The 27,737-nt window shown below is 38.0% G+C and overlaps 1 protein-coding gene across 1 annotated transcript; it reads left to right on the forward strand.

Annotated features, from left to right (window-relative positions):
- Positions 1-508: 508 nt before the first annotated feature.
- On the forward strand, positions 509-27,737 carry CFAP92 (cilia and flagella associated protein 92 (putative)). The gene is given in 14 exon segments (XM_074914611.1): positions 509-637; positions 1,767-1,974; positions 3,359-3,490; positions 6,458-6,542; positions 11,492-11,631; positions 13,744-13,842; positions 14,503-14,687; positions 16,264-17,147; positions 18,128-18,322; positions 21,323-21,620; positions 23,429-23,593; positions 24,342-24,554; positions 26,355-26,493; positions 27,516-27,737. Coding segments are annotated over 14 exon segments (3,048 nt in total). The 5' UTR covers positions 509-520; the 3' UTR covers positions 27,704-27,737.

Here is a 27,737-nt window from a genome sequence, read left to right on the forward strand (position 1 = left end):
GATTTTGGGTAGTTTAAAAGTGGTATTGTCATTTTAGGAGAAGGTAGCAGCTGTTCAACAGATGAGGTATGATTCTGCTGTGTCGTACGGGTGTTTGGGTATGTCAGGAACAGGTACTTTCAGCCTTCCCCTGAACAGTGTGGAACTCTTCTTTATGGAATTTCTCTGAGTAGTAGGACATACGTGCCTTGGGAATGGCAATTGCTGGCTGTCACGCTGCAGGAAGCAAAGATGAAGGGGGGTGTTCCAGGAACTTTATGGACAATTACGGTAGTTAAACCTGGGTAAGAACTGCAGGGTTAGGCACTGGGATAAGAGTTTCATGTTCACCAGTCATCCATGTTCAATCAGACATTTTTCTGTTGCCACACTGCTTGTTGCTATTTGGTCATTGCAGAGCGCATTAATTACCTTCCAAATATTTCTAATATTCTCTCTAGGACAAAATCAGGAGAAAGCCAATCCCCCTGATATGCGAGGAAAGAGAATTCAAGTTGTTGAATCAGGTTCTATTCCAAGAATGCAACGTTGCTATCACATTGAGTACTTCCTTCTACCAGATGACCTCATACCTAGAAAAATGGATTTGGTGTTGTTTGGGGTGGACGCAAAACTATTTACAGAATCTAATTCTGAGGTAAAAGATAATAAACCTAAGTAATCCAAAATATCATATATAGAAGGTAGGATAATGTTTTCAGATATGGAGTGATGTAATTGCATATTGTTTTAACAGCTGCTTAGGCCTTATCCGCACACACAGATAAAGAACAAGAATCAGGGATAGAACTTGACTTGGCTAGTCCAGATCATCCATAACTTCTTACATTTATAGTAGGAGGCGTGGATTTCAGAGTATTTTATTTTCCTGTAGATTATCAGTTTACTTGAGATTATAGCTTTTATCTTTCAAGTAATGTGATAATAACAGAATAATTTGAAGACAACTATCCATTTTATTACCAATGAATTAAAAAATGAAATTTATGCCTCTCATCTTTGTTGAGAAGAAAAAGATTTTTAAGGTACTTGAAAACTTTTGAAAATTTTGTTTTGTTTAGACTCCTGTCTAACTGAATCCTGCGCATTCAAATCCAGGAATATAAAATTTAGATATATTGTTTTGAATACACCTTGGTTTGTTGAGAAATTATTTCTAAAAAGTCGATGCTATAATAATTTCCTTTTTGATAGACTGTTGGTTTTAAAGCAGCCTGTATACTCTCGGGTTTTGTCTTCGCACAACAATCTTTCTAATGGCCCTCTTTGATTGCTTTGCGCTTCTGAGTATCAACTTGATGTCTTTGTTCAAAAAAATGCACTTGCAAAGTTGCTGATTGAAATGTGTTATGTTAGCATCTCTGATGAGTGCTATGTTCTTACAGTTTAGCAGCACATATATGTGAGGTTTAGTGCTGGTCCTTTAATTTTATAAATAGCAATTCAGCATTTTAAAGTGCATATATTTGCTTTTATAGTATTCTGTAAAGTCTTCAGTCCATGATCTCATGCTGAGCAATAGCTCAATTACTGTTTGTTCTTATCTCAGGTCTTCATTTCAGATCTTGACTTGATAAGACTATTTTGTCTGAATCCAACAAAATATGCTGCTCTGGCACAGGAAGGGGGGTGGGGAATGTCATGTAAGACCCAGCACAAGCTGGAGAAATAAGAAATGTACAGTTTGCAAGGAGTGCTGATAGTGGTCAGCATCTGAATACAAGTTCTTCAGCTCCTGTAAAGATTTTCTTCTTTTGTTTTAATAGGCTGTTACACCATGGTTTGAAAATGGCAAGATGTGGATATCATGGAATCATAGTGTTGATATCAATGTCACTAATGAATATATAATAAAACTAAGAGATCACAAAATAATTTTAAAAATCTGGGATACCAAGAACAAAGTTCCCTCAAAAGTGAGGCATAGTAAACCAACAATTGCTTCTTCACTAGAAGGGGATGCAGAGGATGTTGGTAAGTCTAATGCAAACAGACATGTTTTAAAACATGTGGAAATTGTGACTGCAGCTATTGATAAGTTATTGTTGAGTATTCAACATTCATATGTTATTCCCACTAAAATAACTTCCACTTGTTTTAATGAATGCATGAGTCAGTCTGAAAGTTCTGATGGCAGAAAAATATAATTAGGCCTATAATCTGAAAACTAGCGAGTTATTTGATGCTGTAGGGTAGTAGTGGTAGTAACGAATGTATTCCTTTTTCAAAGATGGATTTTTCTTTTTATTTTCCTGAGAAGAAGGAAAACTTGTACAGCCACATTTTTATTTTGTGCATCTTTCTGTTTCATCTTCTCCCCCTTGTTGTCTCCCAACCCCATAACTTGAATCTATCCCTAAATTTTGGCCACACTAGCTTGAGGGTCAGTGGTTTCAAAGACCGTTATAATATATGGTTAATCTTTACTAGTTGAGTTAATTTAATTAGAGGAGAGAGACCTTGTTAGGGCTGTTATAGACATGTATGAAGTGAGATATTCGTCCTTAATAAATACCAGAGAACTAAGCATGAGGTCAAGCCTATAGAAAATGGGGTATCCTTTGTTCTGATATCCTGAAACTACTGTTAAAATAAATTTTACTATTAAAATATGCATAATTTGTTAATATAATACTGTGATTGTTCTCTCTTTCCCATGTGTATCAGTGGATAGAGATTTGGTGAAGCTATAAAATCTAAAATGCTATTTAATAAAGGGTTGGCTTTCTTTTGATTGAACTGATACCAATAAATCAAATGTTTGCTCAGATATGGTGGGGTTTATAGCAAATAGGCTTTGCAACTGATGGAAATTTCTGACAGCATTTTGTTTTGCTCTTTAAGTAGGTTGAGCATTTGTTTAGCTGTTGTTGAAGAATGGAGGCTTGTTTGTAGTTCAGTATTTTCTCAAGAGCAGCTGTACATTTTAGCCACAGAATACAAAGGTTTAAAATCTTTTCGTCCTGAAGTTATATGCTTTCAGAGGAGTGTGTATGGCAAAGTCCCCTCAGCTCACTGCCAGGGCTGTTTGCCTTCACTGCAGGCTCGGTATTCTGGGAGTTCCCACTAGCCTCAGCTACCCCAATATTTTCTTTTGAATATGCATTGTCGTGCAGTACACAGGGAGAACATTTTATGTTAGATTCTTCTGTGGACTTTGAGGTAAATCTCAGTAACTGGTGATTTTCATCTCCAGACAAACAGAATTGAAGTCTATGAGTGGCTTCTTATTAGGAAAAAAGGAAGTGCCATAGGAAGGTCATTGCTCAAAATTTGAGTGGCCCAAACAGACTAAGTAATAAATTCTAAACCAGGGCGTTTATTTTATTTTATTTTATTTTAATTTTTTTCCTGATAGGTGCGGTAAAACACACAGTGCTATTGCAGAGAAAATTCTTTGAAGAGAGTCAGCCAGCACCCAGCCGTACAAAAATCAAAGCAGCAAAGGAATCCAAGGCACGGGAGGAGTCTTCAGCCCTCCCTGTTGAAGGTATAACAGTATGGGAACTGGAAGTGGCTTATGGGTGAAAAGGGAGGGGGAGTGCAAGGGCCCCTTGACTGATGGGCAATCAGGAACAGGACTGGTGAATCTGCTGAGGGAACCAGGTGTTGGGGGAAGACTGAAGGTATAGTCAGAACAAGTTTTTAATAGCTCTGGAATAGAAATGGGACAGAAAAGGGATTTAGCCGACTCACAGAAAGTTTTCAAGGGACACTAGAAAAAAAGCTTCAGGCTTTTCTGCTGCTTCTGTTTTTAAGTGATTGCATTAACATCTAGAGCCACGACTATAACATAAGTTCCCAGATTCTTGCTGTTTCTCTGCTGTTGGCAGAGAATCTAGTAGCAAAATGTCAAGTTTCCTTTGAATTGCTAGTTCATGGAGAAGTATGAAAGTTTATTCCTGACACTGGTGAGATCCCAGCTGTATGCAGTTTTGTAATCTGACCTTGCCTTGTGCCAGTAGAGAAACTGCTGCAATACTGCTGCAGGTAACAACAAAATCTGGCCTTGTGTCAAGTTCTTCATTTAGGGTCAGTGTTATTTGTAGCCACATCTTCTTAAACCTTGCTGCTGCTTTCCTTATCCTTTCTGGAGCCCTGTTCATGCCTGCTGACCAGACAGCTGGGATTTCTCTGCACCTGGGTGCTGCTGTGCCCAGAAAGCACCTGGTACCGTGTTAGAGTGCCTGGCTGGAGACCAGGGGGGTTGAGAGCTCACAACAGCAAATGAATGAAAACTTAATTAATGAAAGTTAAAATACATTTATAATGCTGAGAGTTCTGAAAAAAATGAGGTCCTTGGCTTTCCAGCTGGGCTACCAAGGTTAGTGGAAACATTTTTCCTTATTTTTTTATACTTAAATTTACAGTCTCCACAATGAAGATAATAGAGAAATTACTAAAGTTGAGAAAGCAAAAAGATACTTTAGCAATGAGTGTTATAGAACCCTTTAGGAGTACTTCAATAATTCTTCTGCTACACCACGATTACTCCTTGGGTAGTTTGTAAGAAATGACACCAACACCTGCACTGTGCAGCAAGGAAAAACCTTACTTTTGAAATATTATTTTATTGAACAGCGCAATGAACAACAGTGTGCTACCTGGGACAGCGGAAAAATGTGTTTAATCATTATCTGAGGTACATTATATGTACCAAAGGGCTGAATTCAAGAGGCACAGATCATTTATTTTGAAAATTTCTGCTTTTAGGCAGTAGGCCTTGCAATTTAATAGTTGTTTTCATAGAATGTTTTTAGGAACAAAAAAATGTCTAAAAAGTACTGGAAATGAATTATTATGAAACTATATATATATTCTGACTTCAGTTATCTTGTGAAAATGCAAACAAACTGTTTGGGTTTTTTTCCCCTAATTTTAGATTTTTATGATGAAAATGAAACTAACAACTAGATTGTCCCTCTGTGTTATGTCTGTGATTTTGTTAGATCTACAAACAAAAATGGACTTGCCAAATATTTAGATAGAATAGTCCAAAGGGAAACCTTGTTACTGCAGTAAGGTACTGGGGATTCAGCAGATAATGCGATTTCCTCCTATATTAGTATCTGATGCAGGGCTGCTTACAGTGTGTTGGGGAGCACTGTGTCACCACCTTCAGTTGGTTATTTTTAATTTTTTTTTTTAATTTTTTCTAATGATTAATGACATGCGCCATCAAAGTAGGAGTAGATTAATTCCTGGAGTAATTAGGCTGGCAGAATACATCTGTATTTTGGTAGTAGTGCCATCTAGTGATGGGCCCAGAGAGGATCGATGGACCAAACTTTGAAGTCTGCAAAGGTAGAAAGTGTGTCCATGGAGATAAAGGACAGGAACGTGGCTTCTGATTCAGATGAACAGAAAAATGCCAGCGTTTTGCCTACATGCTAACCCATTCTGTGTTAAGAAAGAAAGGAATGTCCTGAAGATCTCTTTATATTTCTTTTCATTGACTTTGAAGAGCTATGTGCACTATTGAGTGTACCAGTCCTTGTGCTCTGTGAAACAAGGAAGTTGTTACAGTTTCTCAGTATCCTGTTTATAGCCAGGTAAAAACCTAATATTGCATTGCTCCATCTTTGCTTACTTCCAGATAATGCCAAATTTTGTCCTTTATTGTGTGGAACATATCCAGCTATTCAAGTGCAGATTCTCCTTACCATTCATGCAGTGTTGATTTGCTCTAATCTCACTGTAATTAAGACCTACATCTCACTGCAGTTAAGTCTGATACATTGTGAGGCTAAGTGTTGAGTAATTAACACTGAAATCTGTGACTGTAGAGGGTTTTTCTGTAATAAAATTAAATTTGAAGACAGTTAGGTGTAGCATACCATACTTCTGGCATATATACACCATTGACTAGATATCTGGACATTTCTACACATTGTGTAAGAGATCTGGACACTGGTAACTTTCCTTTTTTTTTGCTTGAGTATTCACTAGAATAGAAATTGGAACAGTTTATTAAAATAAATAAGCAAAAGTAAGGTATTATTTCTTATGTAAAGTCTTTCATGCATTAAGATATGTTACTGACATCAGTACCTACTTAAGTACAGACAGGACATTAAGCACTAACAAAATACTATTTGGATGTTCTCATCCCATTTTAATTACTTGTTAATTCCTATTTTTGTTTTAAATTGCAGCATGATAGTTACCATGGAACTTATCTTTCTAGGAAATAAAGTATGACTTCATAATATTTTAGTTTCTCTGCATGATCTCTCAAAGTCCCTCAAAAAATAGTTTATATTATGTATATTAGGCTTATTCAAACTCATCATTTACATGGAGACAAAGATTAAATGTATTTGAGTTACAAATACAGCTTGCATAAGACTTCTCATGAGATTTTCCTAGAGCTTTACGGATGCATTTTGTTAGTCTTGTTGGAGTTATCAAAACATACAAATACTTAATAGCAAGTGTAAAACCTGTTTTAATTCAGCAGAAGCAGCTGATCTGAATGGACCAGCAACATCTAATTCTGGTTTGCCACATCCATCAAGGACAGATGACTTAGATACAGTGAGGTAAGAATGTTGCACTTGCTTTGGGAAATGTTCATGTCTTAAAAATACAGTTGCATGTATGTAATTGTTGTTCAGTATGTATGGTTTTTTTAAAATGTTTTATAATTATACTGAAGTGGTTAACTACTGCTTTTCTCACCCATGCCTACTGATTATAGGAAAGGACCAAAAGCATCAAGATCCCCTTTAATACATCAAGCTTGCTAATAGAATATTTGGGGTGAAGTAGCTGTTTATGAAATTATTACATAAAATAACAAACTTTGCTCAGCTGACTTGTTTGTGCATGTTTTTTCTTCTTGTTCACTTGTACCTTGTGACTTCACGTAATTTGTGGGCTAAGATAGTGTCAGTGAGAGGAGATGGAGGGGAAACTAGGAGTGACTCTGCCGCTAGTTAGTTGCTCAGCTGAAAATCTTAGAAAGTGGCAAAAGAGTGGTGGCATTCAGGGTGCCTCATTCATTTTGAAAGGTTGAAGGTAGCGTCAACAACAACAGTTGCTAGCAGATCAGGCTTTGCTGGCTGATGAGCTCAATGGATCAGCTCTATAACTCTGAGTTTGTATTGGGTCAAATTATCATGAGGTAATTTTCTAAAGCAATTAAGGTAATCCTGAGTTTTTACTGCTGTAGTAGCATAGTTCCCTATTTGTTCTGTTCTGCTTTTAGGAACAGTTATTCCCACTTTTGGTTTAATAACTCATTGGTTTTAATAGTTTTCTGTGGTAAATTTCTAACAATTAGCATGTAACTCTAAAACTGTAGAAAAGATTAGAGGGTTCAGGACTTGAGAAACTATAACATTTTAGAAGATTCATATTTTCTTGGGTATTATTCATAATGGAAAACTTGAAATAGAAATGAATCATGAATAGGGTGTATCTCAAATACATCATCCAGAATGTCATCTAAAAAATATAAACAATTAAATGACTTTCCAAGGTTCCCATTTTGTTTCTAAAAACTTAATTGGTGATAGTACAAGATAACGAATCCACTCCTGTATTCTATGATGTACTTGCTAATTTTATGCTGTTATGTAAGTTTAAGAATTTCTCCTAGGCAAGATTTAGTCAGATTGTTACTCTGCTTAAAACATAATGAAGTCAGTGAAAGGACTCCTAATGCCTTCAGCACAAATTTATGAACTCAGCTTTATGGATGAATGTTTCCGAGTATTTTCCACATCATAAGAACAGTACTGTTTCTGATGAGGGCATCTGTAAGTGAGTCTTGCAGTTCGAATCATATCGGTTTTGTGTTGCAGAAAGAAAAAATGCATTTGTAGAGATGATGTTGAATTGCACATGGAAGCAAAATCTTTATTTCAGATAGTTTTCATTTAAGTACAATACCCTATTTAAAATAACCTATTCTCCCAACATTTAGAAAATCTTGCTTTAAGTTCCTCGCCTGTATTCTTTTGAGCTGCTAGAGACTGAATGCTTCTTTAACAAAGGTGCTGTATTGTAAGATTTGAGAGAATCTTGGTTTTTAATCAATGCCTTGTTACATAATCTTGCATAATTCTTGGTTTGCTGCCTGTTCTGTTTTTAACAGTCCTCAGTTCCTGGTTTGTAGACTAAATGGATGCTTCCTGTTCATGTTCACCCTATTATAGCCTTCGCTAATTGAGCTATTTCCTTCTGCATTGTGTTTTTGAATAGGAAAGTAAATACCATGTGGTTGCATGATAAAGTAAAATGAGGCCCTCTGAAGCTTCATAACTGCTAGAATCAGTTGGGCTAGCATGTTTATATCTTACATATCTTGCTTGTGATAACAGAAATGAAAAAACAGCCATTGGAATGGGATTTTGTTAATGGCTTATGGGAGGAGATACTCAGTGCAAATGTGAGTTGGTGTTGTTGAAACTATGAAGTTTTACTCCAAAAATAGCATTGATGAAATCTTTCTCTGTAACTGAGAATGTGAATTGTTGCTGCTTTGTGTCCCACGAGCACGTCCTTTCTGCTCAAAGATGGGTGTCCACCTTGTGTAAGGTTTAAATGTAGAACCCCAGGGCATTACCTTACTTGGGACTTGCTCCACATTTCGTAAGCATCTATACTGATGAAGTATAAGGATATCTGAAGGATATTTGTCCAGTTTAAGTCTGAAAGTGTAGTTCCTGATGCTGTTGCAGTTCCCTTACATGCATTTATACTATCTGTCATGACAGTTGATGAAACATGAATATATGAGATCAGTATTTTGAAAAATTAAGAGCATGCGTTTAGTCTTCATGCAGACTTAACTTTCAATACAAATTAATTGGAATAGAAAAAATTTTGGTGTAGAAATATTCTAGCAGTTTTCTAAAACCCTCCAAAATCATTACTGGTAACATATTATAGAGGTATTGCAGTCTAATGACACAAGAGCTATGTAAGAATATCAGGATATTAGTTCTTCTGGAGAAATTTACCTGTTCAAAGTGAGGCTTGAACAGGATAAAATGAATTAAAGTTACATCCTTACATACATCACTGTTGCTCTTTCATGTACCTGAATGTTCTCATTCCACCTGTATTGTGGCTGTGGTGGTGTTTCTTTCTAGCTTCAAAGAACTATTATGGTAATGATCACGCCTTGTGGAGGACTAGTGAGTAACCTGGCAAGTAGCCTACGTGTTTACTCTAAAACAAATCTGAGATTCAGGTTATATTTTACCAGTTTTACTGGCAAAGTTTTGCTGCTCCTTTGCACACCTGGAAAATCTTTTTTTTTAAGAAGAATCAGTTTTCTTCCCTCGTTTTGTGTCAAAAGTCTGCAGCCAGGAAATATGATAGTCACAATAATTGTATGCTGCATTTCTTCTCTCAGATTGGTTCCGGAAAAACTCTTAATAGTGCTATAAATGCCCACATATGATCTGATATCCTCTGCTTTTTCAATCTGCAGTGGGGAGGTTTCCAACAAATCCACCATGTTACCTCCGTGAACTCCACACTACAGTTTCCTTCATTTATTCCCAACACCTGGAGGTTCCTATATATAGTGATGGTCTCTAGGGTTTCTGACTCTTTGCAGTTGGTTTGGTTTTGGGTTTTTTTGTTAATTGAGGTGAACAAACCAGACTTATTGTTTTTAGTTTTAGCAGGTCTGGTTTTTTCATAGCATGATGCTTTACTTATAAAACCACATGTAAACATTTTTATTTAGATTTTTTCGTTCCCAGAGCAATTATTTTGACAGCCTGTCATTCACTACTTACTTTATGTTACATATATTAACAATTTTGACTGTGTTTTATAGGAATACAGAGATCTCAGAAAGATGTATTTTTAACGTTGATCACTTGTAGCGCTGCAAAACCACACAAACAACCTTCTTTCCCCTCACTCCCAACTATTATTATTATCCTTTTCGAAACATCTCTGAGGATAGGTAGAGTTATTTGGGAAATGATTGGCTTAGCCTGGATAATGAATTATATTTAGTGCTATAAACATACATTGCTCCAAGCTTCACAGCCACAGTCTTGATTTGTTGCTCCCTGCATGGTTGCCTGTCTCAATTAAACTAATGTTTGTGAAGCAGCTGAAGAACTTAGACCTCTGAGATTAAAATTCCTGGGAGGAGAAGGAAGAAAGGATGTTTGAAGAATTTAGTGCCAAGGATAAAGGGAAGATGTTGCACATATTAATAAATCTGAGAGAAAACTCTGTAGAATATGATAATCTGGAGACAATATTGAATACCAGAAAGCCTTAAAGCAGTCATTATGAGAAGCTGTGGGGGTAGTAGTCAGGGAGAGTTGGACTTGGTGTCCCAAGCATATAATACTAGTCACATTCAGAGGTGACTAGATGACATGGAGTTCTTGTACTCTGTGTTACCAGCAATAAAATGTTTGTTGGATTAAAGTCTTAAAAAAATTAAAAGAATGTCATAATACATATGTAAGAGTAGACTGCATGCATCTGTCTACATATATTGAGCTATAGTTATTTCATTATTAAATATTTTACCTCTCAAAATATCATTAAATGCCTTTATTTTCAAACTGCTATTATAAATCACACCTATAAAGCTAAGCAGAACAATGACCAGGTTTCGTGACTACTGATGTAAAAATTTCTTGGATGGACGCTATATTTTCTTGAAGTGCATGTAAAATGCTACCACCAATTCTGTCACCCCACTGTGAGGAATCTTTAGGGCCGAATCTGTTCTTCACAGATAAAACAATTTTGCTGTGGTATGTCTTGTAGTGATGCCCTCCAGGTACAATATGTAACAGTGATCTGAAGACAAGCATGACAAAATCTTTTATTCAGGAGATTTAAAATACGGTGAGGTTCATCTCTGTTAAACAGCCTTTTCTGCTGTTTCTGATTAATATTCATTTTTCAGCAGCAATAATATGTCGAATTTGTAAGGAATGTATGTACTTTAGGGAATAAAATGTGTGATGTCATGTGAGGAACCACTTGCAGCAGTGGCTGGTATTACAAAGTTTGGGAAGCTTGTTAATGCTGAAACTAAGTGAGAGCATTCCTAGCTGAACTTTCCACCTAAGGCGGCAGTTGTTCCTATAATAAACTGTATTAATTCCAGATTTCTAGTCTATCCGTAATCACTTTACAGGGTATACCAAATGTGAACACTAATAGAACAGACGTGTTTCTCTTTCCTCAAAAAGCAAAGCAGATGTATAGATAAATCTGTAAGTAAGGTATTGTAGTATGTACTGCAAGATGTTTTACTTTATGCATCTCTTCAGGTACTTGCTTGGTCTCTTACCCAGAAGAGAAGGGCCATGTGTACTGTCAATATCCTTTTTTGTTCTCCTGACATTTTCTGACAGCTGAGCTCTATTTGACTTGATTTTTTTTTTTTTTTTTTTAAATTAGTATGGCAGGGATTTATTTTTTTATTTTCTATATTTCTTAAATAACTTCAGATCTTTTTAATGTTTCAAAGTATGATATTTGCAAAAAACAGATTTCTGGACAAGGCCAAACTTCGGAAGCAGAAAGCAGTTACTGGTCCTCTAGTTAATTCAACTTCAAAAGAAGCTGAGAAAACAAATGGTAATGTGCGAATTCTGACATATGGAGCAGACAAAACAGCCACCACAAATGGTAAGTTCTAGATGGAACTATGGACTAGATTTGAAAAGGTAGGCATGGAATTCTATTTATTTTCATTTCTTTTTTGTTTTTTAAAGAATTCAAGGTTAAAACAAAGAAAAAAAGAGTTATGTATCCTGTGTTCTAGCCTCAGCTCTGCCATGAGCTTTCTGTGCTTTTCCAGCAGCTAATAAAAATTTCTTTTTCAGTTTCCTTAGCTAGTAGTGTGAAACAGGGATGATGATGGTGCTTTCCTACCACTTGGAGTGTTCCGGGGGTGAAGCAATCGATATTTGCAAGGGACTTGGGTGTGCAACAATGAAATCTGAAAAACAGTTAGAGAGTAATGTTGGAGCTACAACTGTAAAATTATCAAGCTGTTGTATCACATCACTTGCATTGCTTTTTCTGCTAGAGGCCAGTTTTTGTTCTGTGGTTTACAGTCCATTTTTATTTCCAGTGCTAGTTCATTATGTTAAATGAAAAATTACAGCCCTACTGAGTAATATTTTGCTCTCTCATCTGGAGCTTTCAATTGCCAAAGGCCCTATGAAAGATGGGAGGAGACGATAACCGCTGTGACAATGGACACTAGAGCATATATTAACTCACCCGTGTTAAATAGCATTCTTGTCTGGCCAAAAACTAGCACAGTATCATGGGGCTGCAGTAAACATTATAAAAAGTACATTTGCTTATCAGTAAGCATCACCGGGCATGACTGAGGACTCAATTGTAGCATCATTCTGTCCAAATAAGTGAATGCACTGATAGTGTCAACCAGATCTTTACTTCACAACTGTTTTCTGTTGCTGTCCACTGTGGGAGAGTTTGGTGCTCCTGCTTTTATGGACACACTTTGTGAAGAGTAGTAAAGAAAACAGTGATGCAAAACAGGGCATGCAGAGAAACAGGCAAGCATTCTGGAGCTCTCCTGTGTGCATGTACATGGTGTAGGCAGCTCAGGTTGCAGCACAGGGCTGTGATTGAAGAGTTTATCCCTGGACCACATCTGCTCTGTTACCTCATGGCTCTGGTTTGTCTGTCTTTCTCACGCTCTGGACACCTGTGCCTTATCTCATCAGTTCTACACAGTTATCTCTCAAACTTCCACATGCTATTTCTTTCAGAATTAAGGCAGTTGGAACTTTGATTTATGAGCTTTCAATAAACAGTTACACACTTTGTAGGGAGTTCTCTATGTGGGTTATCATTTTGCTTATATTCAGAGTGGACTGTTTTTTCCCCAGTGTAATTTTGGTACTACTAATATTTCTTGTCACATTACTATTGTTATTAAAAGACAAAACTTTGGTAGTACATTGCGTGCCTCTCCTTCCATTTGAGTGTTAAATTTGTCCTTAAAATATTCTGCCATTCCTCTTATTATAGGAATAAACCAGGACCAGCAGCAGTAATATTCCTGTAGTTCTTTTAAGTTGGTGCTGTAGTTCTTTTAAGTTGCTGCATTCACTTGCTACAGTTTTTGTCAGACTTAAGCTACTTGTGCTGAAATTCTGTGCTTGCTTAGTTAACTGATTGGACAAAGCATCTGAAGATAGGATTTAAATACTTAAGCCTGGGACTGGCTGTGCTTTTGCGGGTCAGGTAAAGACTGAATCTGAGAATAATTACTCAGCCTCTAAGAAAATAACAAATAATAATGAGTTTATCTTCATTGTATCCTTGTGAGGTAAAGGAATGACAATATTCCTGTTTTGTGGATGTGAAGTTATAAAATACAGGTTTCTGGAAACAATAGAATACCTAGCACAAATAGTACCGTATGTGTGTTGGAATGCGTATATGCAAGGAAAGGACAGTAAAGTGGGAAAGATAAATTTAATTTTGGTAATTCCATAAGTTTCTAACGCTGCTGTTGCAAATTTAACTGTCTTGTAAAGTAGGGATTTTATATATAGTATAGTGGACTGTGCAATGGAAATTTAAGCATATTGAAACACTAGGCCTAAGTTGATGTTAAAGTATATAATCGGCATCTTTTTCTAAGGATGATACTGAATTATGCCGCCCTCTGCAGTAAATTTTAAATTATTTCTTTGATTAATTGCAACAAAATGTTTCCTTCTTCCGACTGTCTCCAACCCTGCCTTGCATCAACAGGTAGAAGGGGTTCTGGTCCTAAAAGAACGATGGATGCTACTGTGGCAAAGAGCTGTGGCATTGCTTCACTGCAGCTGGCTGTCATGCCTCTCCTCTCAGGTATTATTCTGCTCGGGAGGGAGTGTCACACTAGGTGTATGCCACATCTCCTCCTCTGAAGTGCCTGTGCTGGTGGGTCTGCCTCATGGAAACTCTCTTGGAAGATCCCAAGGGAATTTCAAGTTCTGGATAAAAGCTGCCTGGTTAAGAAAGATTTGGGATTTGGTTTTGATCTGGGTGAGATTGACATATATTCAGAGGTCTGTGTGCTCTGAAGGGCAGGATGTCAAAATAATTCTCATTGTGGTTCTCCATCAGCTTGTGCATCTGAATTCTTTTATCCTATTTGATCTAGAATGTGTTGAAAGTGGGATATTGCTCAGAGTGGGTTAGTGCTGTGTTTTTTCTGACTGTAACCAGATTAACATTCATTATTAATATATAGTCCCATTTTTGTGTGCAGTGAGTTAAATCTCCCCTTTGTTCTGTGCACGCAGACAGAAAGAGGCGTATGTCATGCCGCATGGAACTTGGCTGCTGAGTATATGCATGTGGCAAAGCTGCTTGCAGAGAAGCCAGTTTGTTTAAAGGTGCTTGTTTACCTTCAATGAAGAGTTTAGTTTTGGTGAAAAGTCTCTGAACTGCTTTAATTTTTGCGAACTATTATGTGAACTGTATATTTGCTTCTATAACAGTATTTAACCCTCTGTGTTTAAAAAGGAGAAAAATCAGTGATCAGTCGTCTGGCAGAAAACAACCCTGAAGTTTTAGATGCTTACATGACTTTCACTGTGGAAACACCTCTTCTGTCCGAAAGACAAAGACATGAATTGAATCCATTGACTATAAGGATTAATTCAGCTACCTGCCTGCCAAACACACCTGTACCAATAGAAGTGCTACAGGTAACACATACTGGTACTTCTTTCTGAAATAATTTCGTTGTTACCTTCAAGTAGCTTTCTTAAAGTATGAGCATGGTTTTAAAGATAATTTTCCCTATTAGCAGCAAAATTGGAGAATATGACTAACATATTTCCTGAAAAACATGTGGCCAGATGCCTGTATTATCAGAGGCACTGGCAGCAAAACAACAATCCGTTTGTTTTCCAAGGGCAATAATTTATATATAGTCATCCCATTTTGATTTCTGAGTAGTGGATCTTGAGTAAGCCAGAGAAGATCTAGTCCAGTCATAGCACTATATTGTTTGCAACAACTTGCTCGACAAGTGTAGGTGTTGACGTGCTCATCAGGACAACTTCTATTCCTGTGTTAAAAGTATTATTTAAGTTAAAAAATAGCAAATGCTTCACATCTTAAAAAATGTTGTGAACAAATAGAGTTCTATATTGGTGAGAATATAGTTTAAAGTTTTTGATCTTATATTTTTAAATTTTGGGAGATGAATTAGAAAGTATGTTCTCTTGTCAAATAGTTGCATTTTTAGGCTTGAAGAAATGCTATTATAAAGGCTTTTTTCTGAGTGTTATATACTGTTGACGTGAAAATGAAATTAAGGTCAAAAACCTTTGCTTTCAGGAGCTATTTTGTTGATCCCTATCTGAGGTGAAATTATAAGGGAATAGTTTATGAAAGGTCTGGTTCAAGTTGCATCAGCCTCGTCCTTAACAGTAGTAGGATGTTTTGTTGTTGTTTAAGTGAAAATAGTTTAATAATATGTCAGGGATTTTATAATGGCATATATAGTTCTGCGGTGGAGTTTCACACTGAAGGGCTTATAACAGACTAGGCAAATTGGCTTAGCATTTATGAAGAGAAAGAGGGGAAAAAAGTCAGTAACTGCCCAACATAATAAATAATAGAGACAACCACTCTGTAGTTTCTAATGCAATTCGCAGACTGACCACAGAAGTTTTGACTTTGTTTCCCTTGCCATGTGGGCTGCTGTATGAAATAATGAACTGTTTCAAATTTGTAATTCTCAGGATAGTCCTTGACGGGTAACCTCCACTCCATGCAGGCTGCTGTAATGTTGATGGAAGCTTGCATGGAGGAAGCACAGCAAGTATTGTGAAGTGAATCCTCCTGTTTGCCCCCCCAGATTTGTAAACAATTAGTTAATAATGGAGATCACAACTTCTAGCTATAGGCATTTATTTCAGGCCTCTAATCCTACAGATGAATGCTCAGGGAGAAACAAAAGAGCTCTAGGAGCCATCGCAGTCCCCAACATGCTCCTCTAATGATGTAGAAACAATGAAAGGTTTTCTGGCATCTTTGAGTAGTCAAGGACAGGCAAATGAAGTATTTGGATAAAGGACGGTATATTCCCAAGACCCAGGATCCAGGAATGTAGAATGGTTTCTTTGCTGCCTTGGAAGACCACAGTTTGTGCTATGGAGTACACCCCCCATACCTTCTTGACTAGAAAAGCCAATTGTTCTGTGAGGTTAAAAATAAAAAGGAAAAAGATTAATGCTGCAAATATCCGTTTCTCCTCATCTTTTTGTTCTTTAGAGATTGTGTGTTCCCACCTACTGCAAATACAAATTTCACAGCTTTCCACCTCATCAGACTCACGGACAAGTCCATGGAACTCATGTCTACTTTAAGGATGTTAATGTACTTCTAACAGGGACAATGAAACCTGGGGAATTACAGAGGTGTCTTAGAGGTCCACCTTTGGAGATTGAAGTTCATGACCGGGATATAAATATAAATAACAACACAAAAAAGCCCTGTTTGTTTGGAGAAGATGAACCTGATGAAAAAGTGGGTAAGGTGAGCTTCCCTCCTTGCAAATCCACAATCTGTAGTTCTTCTACAAAGAACAAAGTGTGGCATCCTCATGGGGTAGCTAAAGTCAGTCTAACTGAGTTATTGTTGGGGAAAAAGTACTTGACTATCAGTGCTCCCATTCGTAGCTGCTCAGCACCAAATACAGCTACTTTCAGTGAGGAGGATAAAAAAGAGAAGATAACGGAATCAGTGAGTAGTTCTTCCCTGCTGCCTATGGGACATTATCTAGAATCAGACTCGCTTTTGAAAATAAGAGTGGAAATAGCTGTGCCGTTGGGATTGCATGCTGAAATTGCTGAAGTCACAAGTTGCCTGTATGGTTGTATAATCTACATTTTTGACTAGAATAATTCACCTTTATTACACAATTTGGTGGACGAGATTACAGAAATCAATGCTAAAGCCCTCCAGCTGGACTGCTATCCTGTGCACTTAATCACAATGGCTCTTGCTGCATTAAAACTGAAAACCACACTTGAGAAAGTTTCTGAGTTGGATATTGTTACTGGTTTTCACTTACTGGATGGAGCAACTCATCTCTTTGTCTTGGAGGGATTAAAAGACAAAGCAATCAAGAGACTATGGGATAGACACTTTGAAAGGTAGGGGATTTTGCAGGCTTCCATCAGTTATTTCCTTAGATTCAGAGATTTTAGTTAGAGTTCTATCTCCCCCATTCCTATCTATACAAAGATATACATAGTTGATGCTTCCTATGCAGTTTTAGTGGATATGAGTCCCAGTGGCTGCTTTGCTTGAGGCATAATCTTCTCATCTTCATCACATTACACCATAGGTCATCCATGTAAAGTTAAAATGAGAATGATGCAACATATACTTTTTTTTGTTAAGCTGTACTTAGTTTGTGGAAACAGCATTATAATCTGCCATTTCTAAATAAGAACAAAAATACTTAATGGGATCTTAAACAAAAGTAGTCACTATGAGAAAGCTGGACTTCAAGCCTTTTCTTCCTTTGAGCTTAGAGGAGAATGTGACAAATTCCAAGTAAGTGTCTCCCTGACATTTTATGCTTAAAAAATAATGGATATTTTTTTCCAGCACTGTAGCATGTTGTTAAAGCTTTCCCATGGTGGTTTGTTGTGGGTTTTTTTTGATGCAAGTCACTTCATTGCAGTTATTGAAATTATTTATCGCATGAAAAGTTGTCTCTTGTCAGGGCTTACCTGTAACCTAAATTGAAGCTTTGTTTTACTGCTGCAGTATGAATTTTGGTATTTGTAGTAGAAATATTTATATAATGCTTTTGTAGCTATAATAAGGCTGTTAAGGGACACAACACTGATGAAACCGAGGTGAGCTTTTTTTCAAATGTTTAACATGTGGCTTAAAAAAGACAACATATGCCACTCAGTTATGCCATGAGAGTTTTGGTATTTTCTTCATAATTTTGCCCCAAAATAATTTTCCAGAACAGTTCATGTGAAGTGAAGGCCATAAGAGGTTCCATCTAAAGGACAAAAGCAGAGCAATTTAATCAGAGTGGCTGTGCTGCAGAACTGAGGAAACCTGAGATGCGGGCTGGTTGTTTTAACCTTGTCATTGGGGTACTTTGTTACAGGACTTACAGACATGAAGATGGACAACTGGAAATACTGTATAACTCACAGCTGTCTTTCCCTGAACGCCTGTATACAGACCTGGAAGCAATCTTTTATCATTTCTGCCTCTGTCAGCCCCTCTGCACTATAACAAAACAGCCTCTGCTTTACATCAGAGGTATGGTTCCTTGGGCATGTTTCCAAGCCTTGTCCAGGTATGACTCATCCAGATTCATGGTCGAGAAATTAAGAAATGAAATGTTAGCAAAGTAGAGTGAATATCTGATCCAGAAAATAACGCTCTTGGATGGATATCTTTTCCCTGACAAAAGCAGTCTGTGGGCCTGTTGGGTAACTCAGATTTTAGATGAGGTGTGGTAAGACAGAAGAGCATGGGTTTCTAACTGCTGATGTAGTGGTAACTTGGTATCAGTGAGCCCACTTTTAGTCTGGGCAGGAGTTTATAATTTGTAAAGGAGAGGTGTGTCAGTAGGATAGTATATGAGAAAACAATTGAATATAATACAAACAGAAGGAAGATAGAAGTCCAGTGTCAGAAGGGAAGGATTTACTTCTCTGCTCTGTTCTCACAGAGGTGGTGGAGGATGGAGTAAAGGAGGCTTCCAAATAGGTCTTGATAGAACCAGATTGAACTAAGTTGGGAATTCTAAAACCTGTTTCCCTATGGTAACTAGAGAAAGGGAAGAGTTCTGCGAGAATTGGGAGAATATGTTTTCTGTTCCTGGCTTTTTGTCTGGGGGTTTTAGTGCATGATGTATTGCTGGATCTCTGCCATGTTGGCCACTTTGTCAGCATGCAGGTGTTCGCAGCTGTTTGCCTTACAGCATCTCTGACATTACGTCTCGTGAGATGGATTAAAGAAAAAGAAAGTGAGTGAAGTCGTATGTGCATACATCTCTATCTATATATATTTTTCACTAATCTATGAAAAAAAAATTCTATGTGTGATTTTTTTGTTTGTTTATTTATAAATTAAGACACATCTAATGAGAGGTGGAAAAAGGTACCATCCATCTTTGATATGAGCAACTTGGGTTTAGAAAGCAGAGAGAAACTGCGACTGCTTGCTTTCTTGCTGGAAATAGACTGGCTTCTTTAGATTAACTTCTGAACCAAAATCCTGCAAAGCTGATTTGAAATGAGTGGGGACGTTCAGTTCTGAGATAGAGTGAATGTCTCCTAGACACCAATCTCATTTTATAAAAAATTCTTGTTAATGTGCAATAATATACACACAGTCTCGTAGCAGCCTTCCCCCACATGTTTGCTTTTTGGTAAAACATATTCAGTAATGTGTGTTACATATGGATCACCCATCTACTACAAGTTTTATTTTGCATATGTCAAGGCAGTCGCTGAAAAAATTAATGCAGTACACCTCTGATCTAGCAGGCGGGGTTTGTATACCTGTCTGTTTCTGCTTGTTGTCTGACCCATTCAAGTTCAAGAACTGTTTATTTGCTGATGGCTAATTAAACTTAACTTCATTAAGCTAATGAAGAGCCAGGCATTTACACTTAAAGTTCTGAAGTATATTCATTCTAATGATCTGCATGTAACTTGGGTACCTCTTCACATATCTGTAATTTGTTTCATGCTTATTCTGTGAGATGGTGAAAAGAATACAATATGAAGGTTACTGGTGGCCATCACTGTGATGTCCTTAGAAGTTCTTTTTTCTTTTTATTTTTTTCTTTGATGATGGCTGGTAAATACCTTTCTTCCTTAAGCAATGTGGTGACAATATTTGAGGTAGAAAATAACGTAATACTGCATATTTTAGATACTGGGTAGTTAATTTTATTGTAGTACCTCCTGTGTAAAAAAAAAAAAAAGAAAATTAAATCAGCAGGTTGGCTGCTGCGCACAACTTGCTAGATAGCTGCAGCTCAGGTTCCTGCAGTGAAAGTGAAGGTTTCGGGATTACTGTACTTCATAGCACTCATTGCTATGAAGTCAGAGAGAACCTCAGTAAAGGCATCTTTAGTGGCTGAGGCAATGTCTGTCTAGACACCAGCTCTTCAGCAGCTCACCACCACAGATGAGAGAATCATGTCTGCCAGGCTTTGGGCGTTAGTCCTTTTTGCCATACCCTCCTTCTGCTGTGTCTGTAATTATTCAGAGAAATACAAATAAATTCTTCACTGGAGTATACAGACCGTGAACTGTGTTCAAGAGCAGTCTCTAACTTGTAGAACTCCTGGGGTTTTTTTAGTTTTTGGTTTGCTGTAGTCAGTCGGTGCTTTAATGTGTGCACAACAGAAACTGCTGCTTCTTGATGCATTTCCTTCTGCTAAAATTAGGCAAGAAAGTAATTTTAACTGTAGAAAAGCTAATGTACGTGGTCCGTATGCACAGCATCCAATTTAATTTTTAACATACCAATACAAACCCAATTTGTGTCATTAATGCTGGTGCAACTTTGAAATTAATTTTAGTTATCAGTTGCATGTATTGTTCAGAAGTAATGGTAAGAAAATAATGTTCTTTTACAGTACTTTATAAAGTTACTCTCCTCAAATAAAGAATAGCTATGTGATAAATGAATTAACAGATTTCCAGTTCTGACAAGGAATCATAATACAATGTTTGGCTGTCAGGTACATCACTTTATTTCATGGCCTCTGCCATGGCCTGAGCCAGAGAAGCGGAGAATTGAATTAAGTGCGTGAGTACAAAGTGTGTGCCTGGTGCTCAATAGCTGACATATTTAGGACTGCTTTTGTGTTGAGACTAGTCTTTTCAGGGCAAATTTAGTGAATGAAATCAGGTAATGAGGTAAGCGCTCTCATAAATGGCATATAGAATAAATTTGATCAGAATGAGACATGAAATAGAGGTAAGGCAGGGTGGGTGTTAGTGGGTGTTCAAGAAAAAAATATGGGTCATACACTAGAACCAGTGTGCATGAAGGAGTTTGGTTTATTGCCTTTCCAGCAGAGGCTAGGGAAATTCAGCAACTAATCACTGACTTGAAGCTAAATCGAGCACCAGCAACATTTCTAGTAGGTTTATTAAGCTGCTAAACTTCTTTATTGCTCCTAAATGCCAGCGTACATGAACTGACCTGAACTTCTTAATAAATAAATGTTTCAAGAAGGTTGTATAGTGTTTCCACAGTAATATTAACTGTAATGATTTGATTGCAGTAAAGTTTTTTTGTAAACTAATAAAATGTTGCTGTCTGTTTGTAGGCTCAGTTACCTCTGTCACAGTAAGAGGTTGAGGGATGTAATTCATGGGGATCTGCTGCCCTCAGCAGAAATGATCTCAGTCTTGAGTCACGAGTATGGAGTTCCCTTAACCGATGAGGATCTCTTCACTAGGAAACCTGCTTTACCCTCATTTTCCTCTGATGACTGTACAGTACCAGGAAAAGTTAGCAGAGTGAAACAGGCAGTATATTCTTCATTAGATAACTATAATGAAGTGTATGTGCAGCGGAAGAAAGAAATAGCAGGCAAAATGTCTTTTGAGAGAAACCATATTGAGGTGAGTAGTTTGTGATACGCAAGAGGCAACCCTCAGAGTCCTTCATTAACATCTCCTTCATCTCCCAAAACAATGACTTATTAGACTTACAGACTTTTGGTAGGGTGTTTGTAGGTATTGTACAAACATAAAAAACTGCACGCTAATTTTATTTTGAAAAAGTTGAATTGCAAATGTAAGTGCTTCTCAAAGGGAAGGACAATTCTATGCTCACGGGTAAACAGAGGAGACGGTGTGTGAGTGGTAAGGAAACCGACTGATTAAAGAATTTGTAATTTCTTTTGGGCTTGGTTCCTACTTTTCATTGTCTCTTTCTTCTCCATAGCCCCCTCATTGTGCTTCAGCATGTCATGCAGGCTTCAGATGCTTGTGGTAGGCCAAGTCAGCTAAGCTCACACATGAAAACTGCTTTTTTCTTTTGCGTGTGAAAGACCTGCTTGCCTTTGAGCAACCATGATGGCATTTATTCTTAACTAAATAAAATCAGCAGTTTCAGACAGATCTGAGCTGAGCTTTTAGGAAATGGTGAAGAATTTTAGAACCTCTTCTCACTTGTAACCAAGTGTCAATCCACCCTTTCTGTTGCCTCAGGGAAAACGTGTTGAAATTAAACCCTTTTCTGTTAATACAGACATCAAAGAAGGAGTGTCCAGCATGTTTCCTGGGAGGCTGAATTGGGTTTTGGAATATATTGCTTAGTTGAGGACTCTAGCCGTCCTGTGGTTTGTGAAGAATAGTTCTGAATGTTTTTTCCTGTGTATATTTTAATACAAAGAGGTTTTGCCTGATGTATGGAAATCTGTGTTCCTGTGTAAGGGTACTGTCCTGGAGATACTGAAAGAAATGTAACTCCTAACTACTTCCTTTCTCAGTCTTAGTCTGTTGATAAAGGATTATTATGTGAGGCTAGAAAAGGAGACAGTCTTAAGTAATTGTTCCTGGTATTTGCATTTATAAAATCATAGGAGGACAAGAACAGCAGAGCTCTTGGGCCTAATCGTTCTGCATAGATTAAGTGTAGAGTTATTTTATTACTTGTAAAAAGTTAGCAGTCTTCTCAATGTACGTCTTTTGACCAGTTTTTGTTTTCTACATGCTTCTGAATCAAGAGGGTAATAGAGGAATTGGGAAGTCCTCTATAGAAAAAAAAAAATAAATTCTTTTTTAATAGCAGGTAAGGTAACCTTTCAGGCTTTTTGATTAAAAAAAAAAAAAAAAAAGAAAAAAAGTTGATGTCACAGTGAAGTGACATCTAAAATGCAATTTTCCCCTCTTGCTGTAATTACCTGTTACGGCAGAGTCTGTATTCAAAGCCATAATTGCCATCAACACAGTAGAATGGTGTTCTTAAGTCAATGAATAGATATGAGGGTCAGTAGAGAAATTTGAAAAATTCTAAAAAATGGTGTTTCCCACATCACTGTATTTGCCGGGGTGTTAATGGAATGATAGAAATTAAAGAACTAATCTTATTTCATTGGAAGACACCTAGCAGCAGCTCTGCAGAACAACTATTTAGATCTGTAACTAGAAGTCATGCTCTGGTGAGTGCTTGCACCCAGTCTGCTGCCATTAGTCTTGCAGAATATCATATGCAAGGTGAAATGGTGCTATTTTTTTTAATAGAGTCTTTTTCTGGACTATTTTATTAACAAAGAGCTGTGGTGTAATAAAACTATATATAGGGTTTTTTATGGATTTTTTGTTTTGTTAAAGTTTTATTTTAAAGTTTACATACTCATTTATCATTTTTTTGTAACTCTGAACTCACAGTTCAGACAAGAACTCCATGTCATGTCTCTTTGCAGGCTAACATTGATGCTATATGTCAACTCAAAGGAAAGATGAAAAAGCCAAAGTTTGAGGTTTTCAGGATTTCTCCTATTGATGGCAAATCAGTCTTCAACTACAGCTCTCAGAGACTGAATTCTGCAGAACTTGCAAAGCAGCATCTTCGCCGGGAAATGGCAAAGGCAAATTGAGACACGTAACTGGAAGATCTTGGTCTATATAGTGCTTTAAAAAGAGAGATGAATTAAATAGTTTTACACTAGTAACTCCCGTGTTTAGCCCACAGAAAGGGAAGTTGGGATCCCAAAGGATCTCAGCCTGAGCAGTGGTCTTTGTTGCTGTGTAAAATTCTGCTCTTCATGCCATTCGTTATAGTCAAGTTGTCCTGTCTCCACAGCTGGGGCTGTCAGTGCAGACATGGATGGCCTAGGTGGTCACTTCTAGCTCTGTGTCCCACACATATGCAAGTGGGAGCATTTGAGTAATTGCAGTGTTGATGTATGCAGTATTAAGTGATTTGAAGAATCACATTTATCTGCTTTTGTCCGAATAGCTGGCTTGAATCTTAATAACAAATGCTATTTTCCTGTCAGCAAGTGGAAATTATTGTAGCTCTGTGAAAGCTGTTCATGATGTGCCATGAACACAGTATAAACTACAGTTCTCTTTTTGTGCAAATGGTATTAAAGATACTTCTTTCTGTAATTATTTTACAGAGATCCTGTTATACCACTTGGCATTAAATCCATAATTAGATCATAATAGAATGAAATTTAAAATCTTTGGTTTTAATATTTAATGATACATATTTTGTATAGTTTTGATCTATGATTACTTGCTGTCTTAAGGAAAGAAATTATAGTGGCTCCTTTCCCAGCAAAGGGGAATTCACAATTACAAAAAAAAATCCTTTTTTTTTTCTTTTTGTAGGACCCAAAGAACAGATTCACTTATTGTCATGAGTATCTGTCAGCCACATTTGACCCAGTGGATGTAGCTGCTGCCTGTAAGGAATTCTTTGCAAAATCCAAGAGTATGTGGCTGTCACCAGATGGGTTTGTATTTCCTGGATTTAAGAGCAGCATTGAAAGCAACCTGCACCCTCAGATGCCTGATGAGGCACGTTTGGAGGAGTTAAGTGAGGTAACAGAAAACTTAAACGAACAGTCCTGAGTGAACTCAAGCATTTTAGGAGACCTGAAAGAGACAGACTGCTGTAACATGTGGAGGTCTCTTTTGAGGGTGACTCCTATATTTGCAATTTGGGTACATCAGCACCTAGCTCACTCAGGTGATAATTTGTTTATCACAAATACTACCCTGAACCCATTTGCCAGTATTAATTGGATATTAATAGGTAATAATGGACCATAGAGTGCTTTGTTTTACATTTATAGGTGGGGTCTAGTGTCAGAAAAATCATAATATTGCACTCTGGATGGGTTTCAGGCTGTTCTTCATGAGTTGCCAATCTAGTTGTAGCCTTCATGTTTCCAAGCTGGAAGAGGGACAGCAGGTTTACAGAGCAGCAGCTGCTGGCAGTGGAGTTACTGAGCTGAAATCAGTGGGGCAGTGTGATATTCAGTGTGGGAGTAGCAGCTGATGGTTGTACTGACCATTGGCACCTCCTGATGGGATGAGAGAGGGAGGAGAGCTGACCTCTTGCCCCAGACGACCCTAAGTGTAACCCAGCAGCACTAACAGCTGTGTAGCACCAGTGTGAGCCATGGAGCTGAGAGAGAAGAGGAAGGAGGCTCCTTCTGCTCAAGCAGGGACCTCACAGGCATGACCTGCATTGTACTGGATAATGGAGACTGATTCTGAGCTTACCATTCATGTTACCTGAATGGAAGGACAAAAGCAGAAAACTGTTAGGATGCCCTTCTGAAGCAGTCTGGGTTTGATCCATGACTTCTTTAACCATTCTGGGTTTCTGCTCAAACATGGAATTTGACTGTCTTTTGTAACACCATCCCTTAGGAGGCAAAAAAGTTCTTGGTGTTCTTCTGGTTTCCTGAAATATCTCCATTCAGTTTCTGCACTGACTCAGCTGTCCTTTAACTGTACAGTTTTAGGTAAAACAGTGGAAGGACAGGGCTAACAACAGACAGTGAATTGTAGTTTAGAAAGGACAGTTTTATCTGAAAAAAATCAAACTGGTATTTCAGCAGTGGGTAGTCAGAGGACCGCAAAAAGTTGAACTCTGTTTCACAGTTGTGATGAGGAATATTCCTGCTGTGATTCCAGGGCATGTGCTGCTTCCCTCACCTGCCTCCTCGGGACACCTGGGCTCTTGGCCCCAAGAGCTGAATAGTAATGATTGTATTTTTAGAAGCACTAGGACAGCTTCTGCTTTCTAAAAGCACTGTGCTTTAAGATTATCCTTGAGATGATCTGTAGCTCTCACCGTTGTGGCAATCCTGTACAGCCAGCCCACTTCTTACCACTGGGAAAAGATAAATAACTAATGAGGTTTTGGAGTGGGTCTGTCTCAGTCTCATTGTGTGGAGAAGGACACTCACACCAAGTTGCATGGACAAGAGGGATGGTCTGAGCTTGCCTGTGAGTTTAGCAGCTGTGCTTGAAATACAGAAAAGTGCATCAGATCTTTTATATCACTGCAGAGAAATGTGACATAACTATGAAATTGAATCCCCTGCCAGGTATTTTTCAAGTATATAGCAAATGCCTGCATGTTAGATAACAGCTCAGTACTGGAGTATCAGCATCTTGCTCACGAAATGGATTTTTGTTCTTACTCATGTATCAAACACAACAAATTGGAAGGCTGCTTACAGAGAGATAGTCTTGTGTAGTGACTTTGGTGAGATCCTATTAAGGTAGTTGTTAGATTGCTACCCGAGAATCTGGCTAACTTATTTTTTGTGACTGCTCCCTGGTGATTTTGGTCTGGCTTCTTAAAGTGATTCAATTTTCGTTTAGAAATGGCAGGAGAATGTTCTGCATGCTAACATGGAGCCAGTGCTGTCACGAGACAGATGGAGCTGGGACAGACGGCACATTGATTTTGATCTTTACAAGAAGCCACCTGAGCTCTTCATGACAGCAGCCCCACAGACTGGTAATGGATCTGTTAAAATTAACTAATCTCAAAGCTTTTAACTTGAAGCTCTAACATGTGGTCCCAAAGCTTGTTCAGGTCTGCCATCGAGAAAGGGAATTTGAATGCAAAGAGGTTTTAGCAAGGAGATTCATATCCAGCAAAACTTTGTACTCTCGTGAATGCTGCATCTTCAGGTGTCAGACCCTGGCCATACCCCAGTTTCACCCCTCCATTTACCCAGCTTCTTAGCCTTAGTTCCTTTGTCTATAGTAAAGAATGACAGGGAAGTATAGAGCCTTCTCTGCTGATTCTGCTGTAAAGTCAGCTTTGGTGGCTGCCTGTTCTTCCTTTGCACAGGTTGATGACAATCAGCTTTAGTTACCAAGGTCAGACAAAAAGCTGCCTCGCAGACCGTGAGCAACACCAGACCATTGGGCCAGAGACGAGCCAGTTAAATCTGCAGCCTGCAGTGTGCCTTGGGGAGGCGGTCAGAGAACAACCTCCTGTCCTCCCACAGGCAGCAACAGACAAAGTTGTATTTCATTACGAAACAGTGTTTTGAAAAACTTGCCATGTGTTTCTTTTTTGCCCAGAACCAACTGAGATTCGCTGGAATATTTACAATCAGAAAATAATAGATTTATTGTGGTTGTTACACTCTTTCATCTTTTACAACTTTTCTGTGGCACATTACCCTGTAACTTGCAAAGCACTTGGTTAGTGCAGTTTGTCTCAAGTGCTTCTTACGGAGAAATGCTTTTGGAAGCAGTAAGAATTAATTCATTCATGTGTGTTTTACGGAGCCTACAGGGCAGTGACAGTGCCTCTGCTGTGGGCACTAGCCTTTACTCTTAACACCGGTATAATTTCTTCTAGTGGAATCCTTGTGAGAAACGTTATTTGCAAGAGAGGCTTTTAGCCCACCCTTTTTTTAGTTTGAACAGACAAAACTTGTCTTTTCTATCTAACTGGTTTCTATTGCCTGTTTTTTTTGTTTTGTTTTGTTTTTTTTGTTACAATCTGTTGTTGGCCTTGTGAAGATGCTACTCGGATGCTGCAAACTCAGTTTGGTGATGCCAGGCCGAAAGCTCACCGGCACTCCACAGCAGCTGAGTTACCCACACGTGGGCGAAGAGCCAGGTTTCAGCTACTGAAAGATGAACCTCTGAAATCCTCACTCAGGACGGCAGGACCAGTTTTGAAAGTAAAGGGTGACTTTGAGTCCTGACCCTGGCACCTACCTTTGCACAGCAACAGCTGTC

The sequence above is a fragment of the Athene noctua genome, chromosome 10 (assembly GCF_965140245.1).
Source record: "Athene noctua chromosome 10, bAthNoc1.hap1.1, whole genome shotgun sequence".
Taxonomy (NCBI): domain Eukaryota; kingdom Metazoa; phylum Chordata; class Aves; order Strigiformes; family Strigidae; genus Athene; species Athene noctua.